Source organism: Sinocyclocheilus anshuiensis, unplaced genomic scaffold, assembly GCF_001515605.1.
Source record: "Sinocyclocheilus anshuiensis isolate Anshui unplaced genomic scaffold, SAMN03320099.WGS_v1.1 scaffold68, whole genome shotgun sequence".
In the NCBI taxonomy this organism is placed as follows: domain Eukaryota; kingdom Metazoa; phylum Chordata; class Actinopteri; order Cypriniformes; family Cyprinidae; genus Sinocyclocheilus; species Sinocyclocheilus anshuiensis.
The window spans coordinates 1,139,475-1,147,872 of NW_015555741.1; the positions used below are offsets into that span (position 1 = coordinate 1,139,475).

An 8,398-nucleotide genomic window follows, 5' to 3' on the forward strand; every position below is an offset into this window, starting at 1 on the left:
AATGTGACACCATGTTCCCTAGTTAAACAGCTGTGCCACATTTCCTGGCACTGTCCTGAGACACATCTCTAAAAAACATCACATCTGCCTGTTCACTGCCTGTTTGATTTTGTGCTGAGGACATCTGGTGTGATTATGCACACAATGTCCAGCTCTGCCTTTTCTGATAACTTTCTGGGTACAGTAACAGTTGGTGGTTCAAGTAGCTGACACATAAAAAAGACTGAAAGCATTAAGGAACCAGAAAACTGATCAGAATGATCAAAGATCCAGTGTGTTCAGTATGCAGCAAGGTTCTGTCATCAAAGTCATCAAATTCTGAAAAAAAGAACAGTGGAGGAAAAGAGGAGAAGTGACATGAACTCTGAGGAGGGAAATGAAGGGTGGAGAGATGTTTCTCTGTCTGAAAGCCATAAAGAGCTTCATTAACGCACGAGCTGCTGCATCCTCCTGAGAACACTCTGTCTGTCCCTCTCTTGCTTCTTGTCTCTCTTTGTGTCTGTCTCTCTCTCATTAATCTCAGATGTTGTGCAATGGAATGTTGTTCTCAGTCTGCAGATGGATTTAGCAGAGAGCACAAAAATATATCTGCCCCTAGACACACACTCACTCACTCATACAGGCATGACAATGGTATGGAGCTTTGTTAACCCTCAGTACTGCAGCGGTCAAAGAAATGAGAGAAACATAGAGCTAGCTTAGTAAATGTGTGCATGATTGTGTGAGAGATTAAAGTGGGTTTTTACGTGTTCCTAAATCCTGTTTTAGATTATATGTAATTTGCTGCTCTGTACTGAGATACTTATTATGTTTTAATGGATTTAAAGCTAATGAGGTTTTATAGATTTTATAGTAGTTTAGTTTCAGTTAGTCCAAATCCACATCTTCCAAACAGTAAATATATAGCCAGATTAGTTTTATTATGATTTATCAATGTTGATTTTCAGTTTTTCATCTAGAAGGCCAGTACAGACGCAATGACCTCTGAAGTAATTGACAGGCACTGTGTTTAATTAAACTCTTAACCTTTTAATTTCCTTATAAAGGCATAGTAATTGTAAAAGTCCTATTCATTATTGTGCAGCGAGTGGTCCTGCCGATGATTTATATTAGCAATTTGAGCAAGTGAACAGTAGATACTCTGTTAGATAGGCTAAATTGTGTCTGTGTGTGTTGTTCATCTGCATTTTTTTAGATGTGTGGTGCGCTCCATGGCGACATGATGACCCCGATGATCTGACCCCCATGACCCTCCTTTGACAGTCTTTGCACTGAACAAGTGTTGAGCAACAGGTCCAAAATTAAGAGTTAATAAAATCCTGTGAGCACTCATATTTTTCATTTGTTCCTGTAACACATAAAAGTGAGTGTATGTTTAATAAGTCATTCTGCTATATAAGGAAAACAGAGCTAATATCCAATCTCTAGTCCCTAAAAGTTAATTCTCTGCAAGTTTTTTTTTTTTCCAGCCAAGTATGATAAGGTAGTATATTTGTGTATGGGGGTTTAGGAAATTTTAAGTGTTTAAAATGTTGGGAGACATAGGACACGGTCCAACAAATGGTTTCACTACTTGTGAGGGCTAGATGTCTGAAAATGGCCTCATAAATATAGTAAAACCTCTTTAAACTGGCTTGTTAGGATGGCCCTCGCTTGTAAAAAAAAAAAGATTCACAAATAGGCCAGGTTATGTCTTCAAATCTAAACATGCAAAAATTTGTCTATACATGGTAGGGGAGGATTTGTTCTGGATTACAGTTAAAGTTTTGGATGTAGTAATTATAATTTACCAACAATAGAAATCTGTGGGGGCCCCCACAAATATAAGTGTACATGGTTGACTGTGTCTGTATATGTGGTGTCAGTATGTCACAAGACATGATGTTTACCTGCAACTGCTCAGCGCTGCGTTGTGATCCAAAAATAGAGCTGTAGGAATCTGGCAGCCTGTGTTTGTGTGTGTAAAAGAGAGAGACACTAGACATTCATGTTAAGAGTCAAACTCTGACCCCTGCTGGAAAAGAGTAATGAGTGCCTCATTCAACAGTCTTTATGTGAGATGAAAACAGTGATTACATTTGGTTTCAAAATAGCACTGGCTGACTCTGTTATTCTTTTTTACAGGTACTCGGGGCACAGTTCGTAAACTGTGTGTGGAAGTGACGTTCAGCCTTTCGTTTGTGTATGTGATGGAGGGCTTTCCTGTCCATTGACGCTGCGGCACTGCCCTGCAGTCATGTCTGCATGCAACACCTTCACTGAACATGTGTGGAAACCAGGGGAGTGCAAAAACTGCTTTAAGCCCAAGAGCCTTCACCGGCCTCCAGAGCAAGCCAATGCTGCCAGTGAGAGCAAGACAAACATCAGTGCCAAACTCACAAACAGCCAGAGGAGCATTTCCTCATCCCGTGCAGGGCAGGTCCGCCCACCTGTCGCCAAGAAGCCTACTATTGCAGTAAAGCCTACCATGATGCTGCCATGCTCCCCACCAGGGTTGGACTCGGAGGGAAATGTGCCAAGGCTTACAGGAGCGCAGGTCACTAAAAGCTCACCTTTCACTGTGTGGAACCAAAACAGCCTGAACAGCTCAAGACCCACAGGGACAAACAACAACCAAGGGGAGGATTTGGTCAGGCAAGCAGAGGCACATGGTGCAATTTCCCCGCAGCCAACTAGCAGCAACAACAACGGACTGACGGATGTGCTAAAAGAGATTGCTGGCCTGGGACCTTCTCCAAGCTCAAGTAGAGATGACTTCTTTGGCCGGATCTGCAGTTCATACCGGCGCTCATTAGAGAGGGGCCTTCCAGCATCAAACTGTATCCATGCTGGGAGTAGTGGTAGAGGAGCAATGAAACGTGTTTCCCTCAGTGACAGTGCAGAGGTCATCAGTTCTGAGGGAGGACGTTTCTGTTATCCAGAATTCTCCAGTGATGGTGATGATGAGGAGGATGAGAGTGGTGATGAGGATGACGACGATGGAGAGCATGACAGTTGGGATGAAAGTGATGAGGAGTTGCTAGCAATGGGGATACGAATGCGGGGTCAACCTAGGTTCGCCAACTTCCGTGCAGCTACACTGTCCCCGGTTCCCTTCGCTGTAAGGAAGAAGTGGAATACAGTGCCTCTACGCAACCGCTCACTGCAACGGTTCTGTGCAGTGGATTACGATGACAGTTACGATGAGATTCTCAATGGATACCCATCTGTTGACTCAAATGGAGCTCCTGTTCTTTTGTCATACACCTCTGACCACCAGGGTAGTGGCTTTTTGTCCACTTCTGAGTCCACCACCTCACCCGAGTCCTTGATTTCTCTGCCCGATGAATCCTGCGCTGGCAGCAGTAGGGGCACTGGTGACCAGAGAAATGGTCTTCCTTTCCCACCTAGCAAAGAACCGTCAGCCAAAGGACTGAGTTTGCCAAAACCCAGTGAAACGCATAAAGCTGTTCTAGCCATCCGACTGGAAGAACAAGACGACGTTCAGAGAGAGGGTGTGGCTCTCCCACAAGCTCTTCCAGGCCAGCCAATCACAATCAGCTTCAGTCCAACTGAGGAGCAGGCCAAGCCTTATCGAGTAGTGAATCTCGAGAAGACTCCTTTCTGTAAGCCCTATACAGTGGTGGATGTGTCTGCCTCTATGGCCACTAAAGATGAACACACTCACTCAAGTGAAAGCACTCCAAAGTCAAGTGGGCCCAGTGTTGTGCTTTGCCCTTCTGCTGAACCCTGTCCTGTCTCACCCACCTCGCCTCAGTCCCCCAGATCTGCAGTTTCACCTGTGGCATCTCCATGTGTTTCATTGTCTCCCCTGATGCCTCAGTCTCCTACAAGTTCTGCCTCTGGAGGACCCAGTGGTTTCCGCACAAAACATGGCAGCATCCGTTACCAAGAAGTGTGGATGTCTTGCACCAGCCCTCGACAAAAGATCCCTAAAGTTGATTTAACAAGCAGCAGTGCCGCTCCAAGACTCATCAATCACAAATCAGCTCCCACATCTCCAACTGCAGGCTTCGGCTCAGCCCGCACAGTCCCAACTAAATCGCCTAACTTGTCTGAGATCAAATTTAACAGCTACAACAATGCCGGCATGCCCCCGTTTCCCATCATCATCCGTGATGAGCCTGCATATGCACGCAGCTCCAAAAAAGCAGTGAAAGTTCCCATTGTGATTAATCCCAGTGCGTACGATAACCTAGCTGTTTACAAGAGTTTCCTGGGGCTCAATGGTGAGCTGCCACATTCCAAGCCTGGGGCGGGAGAGCGAGTGGCCAGCCACACATATGAGGAGATTGGATCTTCCGAAAGTTCCCAGCCATCGCCTTCTGAGCAGACACCACCTCAGCTGAAGCACGCAACAGATGTAACTGCTCCTGGGGAACTGAGGACTACCACAGTATCCGGACAGACTGTAAACGACAGCAAATCAAGGACTATGACAGGTGTCTCCGTCCTTCCTGTAGGTAGCCTGAGCCCTAGCCCTGCCGTTTTGGCACATAGCAGTCTGGATCGTATTCGTAACCCCAGCAGTGAGCAACCGACAGAGGGCAGCAAAGATTGCCAGGTCACATCGAATGGAAGTTCAGGTCAGAGAGAGAAAGCAAGTGCTGTTCTGTCTCAAATTGTGGCCTCCATTCAGCCACCGCCTTCTCCTCCAGACTCCCCTGCAGGCCAGAGTAAGACGTGCAGTGCTGAGGAGCTTTACTCGCTGCCACCAGATGCTTCCAGAGATGCTCCTAACAGACCTAAATCACTCCACTGTTCTGCAGAACCTCAAAAAGACACACCACCTAAAGTCCTTCCCAAATCCCAGAGTGCCTCTGCTGCTGTACCACCCACAAGCCCCAAATCTGAACTTAGTGCCCCATTTCCCCCAGCCCGGTCTAGCTCCTCTCCTTACCACTCAAGCAACCTGCTTCAGAGGCATTTCAGCAACTGGACCAGACCAGCTGGGGCCAAACCTAGTGATGGAGAGACCAGTCCTGGTGCAGAGGGCAGACGTTCGACTGACAGTAACAAGCCCAAGCGCTGGATATCCTTCAAGAGTTTCTTCCGCCGGCGGAAGGATGAGGAGGAACAGAAAGAGAAAATGGAGCGAGAGAAGGAAAAAGGGAAGCTTCTGGGATTAGATGGCACCGTCATCACCGTACTGCCTCCTCCACCTCTACAGAGACAGCACTGGTTTTCAGAGTCCAAGACAGATGACCCACACCAGAAACCCACGATCATATTTAGCTACAAATCAGAGAGCATCACAGGTGGAGAGGAGGCAGAGCTTCGGGTTGAAGAACACAAAGAAGGTGTCACAGCAGAAGGTGGAGCTACCAGCCTGTCAACTCCACCCAAGAGCAGAGCCAGTCTCCTCATTAGCAAAGTCATGAAGTAAGCTGTCTTTCTCTGTCAATCCCCCCTCTCTCTTTCTCACTCTCTCTCTTAGCTTTTTAATGTAAAAACATATACTAAGGTCTTCCTCTGTCCTTATCTTGCTCTGTCTTAGTGTGTATTTTATTTTCCTTTATTTTCATCCCAGATGAAATGCAGAGTTTTTGATAAACCCTAGTGATAAATGTGTACCCCTAAGGTATAGCTTTTTGTAATGCCTGATAGGGTCAGAAAGCTCTCAGATTTAATCTAAAATACCTTAATTTGTGTTCCGAAGATAAACAAAGGTTTAGGGGGGTTTGGAACTACATGAAGGTGAGTAATTAATGACAAGAAAGGTGCAAAAGCAACACAGAAGTATTGTAGAAGCGGTCATATTGTAGCTTTTTGTGAAAAATGGATTGTTTATGATTTTTAACATAAAAAGCAAGGATTTAGAAATTGGGGATGCAGGTTATTTTACAAAGCTAAATTTAAAACCTTCAGATTTTTTTACAGATATTTACTGATGCTCTCAACTCAAGAACTGCCACGAACTGATTTTAAAGTCAGCGTTTTTGTGAAGTAGATCAACTAATTCGTTAACAAGATCTAAAATTTCGAATAACTACTAATATTTTGGTCTGCTTATCACATAAAGTTATTATATGACTTCTTGTCACATAACACACACAAGTCATATGGATTTCTTTTGATACTTTTATAGTGCTTTTGCATCCATTTTTAAGCTTCAAAGCCCTAGTCAGCATTCAATGCAAATGCATGTAAAAGAGCGACCAGCACATATTTGGAAATATCTTAGTAAGTTGTACAGCTTTGGAACAAAATGAGGGTGAGAAAATGACAGAATTTTGGTTTTTGGATGAACTACCCCTTTAAAAAAAAGAGAGAGAGAGAGAGAGAATTAAGGTCTAAATTTAGCTTTGTAAAATAATCTGCATCCCCAGTTTCTAAGCCTTGTGGTTTAGGTTAGAAAACTTTGGGCTGGAATAATTCTCAACCGTTGTTTGTCTTTCTTTGATGCAGTCAGCTTCCAGTTCAGGATACTGAGATCTCCTCAGCCACCTCTCTTCCTGCTAAGCTGGATCTGTCGCCCCTGCACGAGCCGCCTGCCTCCTGCCTGCCCCCAGCATCGCCCACCTCAAACAGCAGCAGGCAAGCAGAGCAAGAGGAAGAGGGAATCACTTACACCATCTCACACTCTCCTGCATCCAGCAGCTGCAGGGCCACTTACACCAACCTGGGTGAGTAAAACATACACGTTTGATGGGTCACTTTGTGTTTTTGTTTGGTCCATTTATGTGGGCCAGCGGTGTGAGTTTCTGACCTGATTTGGCCGGCTCATACTGATATATTTAGGTTGTCATGGCAGCAGCGTGTGCAAGAGCATTTCTAGACCAATAAATAAGGTCACTTTTCTCAATCTCTCAATTTTAAGTCATTTAGCTGATTGAGTCTCTCTGAAGTTTGTGCTGTGAAAGGAGGTAGGGATCTGTCTCGCTTTGCTCTTTTTTTTTTTTTTTAAGGCTTTTGGTTTTATTTGCATCAATTGTAGCACAGCGTAGTTTAAGTAGTTTTGCTAGCAGGAAATGTACATTGCAACACCACACATTATATTTATTATACAGTGGGGTCCAAAAATCGCAGACTACTAGTGACCACTAATTATAATTTTTTTATTTAATATAAATTAGTTAATTATTTGTAATTATTATAAATTAATTGATTTACATTAATTCCTTTAATATCATAGAAATGTTCTAGAAACAGTGTAGAATCTAAAGTATTTCTTATTTTATGTATTAACTTTTCTTGTTTTAAAGTGTTTAAAAATTCTGAAACATTAGTTTATTTATGATTTTGAATTAGTTTAAATCTCACATTTTTAATGTGATCTCACTTTTGGATGGCATGACAGAAATTCTCAGGTAAACATAAATTATATTTATGTTTCGGCTGAAAACTGATATGATGTATATCTATATATTAATGTTTTTTTGTGAGTGTTCACAATAAAGCTCCTAAAAGATCTAGAATTTAAAATACTTTAGGCATTAAAATGTTACAATGTAGAGAAAATATTCATGTTTGTAACCTGGCATAAAAATATACTGTTTAAAAAAATCCTAAAATAATCTACTTTTAATATTGATTAAAAACTAACAATATTAGAAAATACCCTGCGAATAACCTCAAACAGTAGTTGTTTCCTAAACTACAGGTTGTCTATGTAATGTTTTTCCACATGTAAGGTTTAATAAAGTAGATAAAATAAAATTCTCCCAAACTGGCAGTAGTCGCTGTGTGGAAATCAGGGATTCAGTTTGTTGGGGACTTTAATGGGCACAGTTCTGAGAGACTGACAGATTATCAGACTCGGTCCGTCTATTTTGAGCTGTGTGGCATCACACAGAATATGAGAAAAAAGAATGAATTTTCAGCTGTCCTAAGAGAGCATGGATGCTGGTGGCTACTTCCTTCCCTCCTTATGTTGCAGAGTTGACCTCTGATATCTAAGCATATAACGTTGTAGCGCTGATGACTAGGGCTGTGTATCACCAGCAAAGCCACGATACGATACGGGACTGCATTGAATTTCACCTCAGAAGAGTTTAGTAAAACAGCTGTTTATTAAACACTGCATACTATAGTGCCATTTCTAACTATTGGCAGAGCAGGCAGTTGACCTCTGCATTATGAAGGGCCTCCATAACTGTACCATAGTACAATATAGGTTATGGCATATGTTTCATGTTTACATTGGGCACTCTCCACCAGGTACAATATTCTGATTTTTTGCATCTTGTTTTTAAGCCCATGCTCAGTCAGATCACGTTGCGGCCGCACTCAGACAATCAAGAACAAACTTTTTAGCGCTGCCCCGCAATTTTATCAACTAAATAGCTTAATCGCTCAAGAGCTACATTAACTTTCTCAACAAGGAGCTGGTAACATCATTGTTTCTAAAGGAATTAAAGCCACAGCTTCACTGTTAATAGAGAAACGCGGCAAAACG

At 42.9% G+C, this 8,398-nt stretch overlaps 2 protein-coding genes across 3 annotated transcripts in view; both read left to right on the plus strand.

Annotated features, from left to right (window-relative positions):
• Window positions 1-1,223, plus strand: part of LOC107673218 (pseudopodium-enriched atypical kinase 1-like) — a 41,514-nt gene extending 40,291 nt beyond the window's left edge. Inside the window, exon 3 of the mRNA XM_016466716.1 lies at window positions 1,196-1,223. Within this exon, the coding sequence (XP_016322202.1) occupies window positions 1,196-1,223 (28 nt within the window). The remainder of the gene's footprint in view (window positions 1-1,195) is intronic.
• The window catches only part of LOC107673261 (pseudopodium-enriched atypical kinase 1), a 13,555-nt gene continuing 6,182 nt past the window's right edge, over window positions 1,026-8,398 (plus strand). The window contains exons 1-3 of one of the 2 annotated variants that reach the window (XM_016466776.1): window positions 1,026-1,363; window positions 2,125-5,382; window positions 6,409-6,626. In XM_016466776.1, coding sequence (XP_016322262.1) covers window positions 2,237-5,382; window positions 6,409-6,626 — 3,364 coding nt within the window. In that variant the 5' untranslated portion in view covers window positions 1,026-1,363; window positions 2,125-2,236. The remainder of the gene's footprint in view (window positions 1,364-2,124; window positions 5,383-6,408; window positions 6,627-8,398) is intronic. The other variant, XM_016466777.1, reaches the window with a different exon arrangement.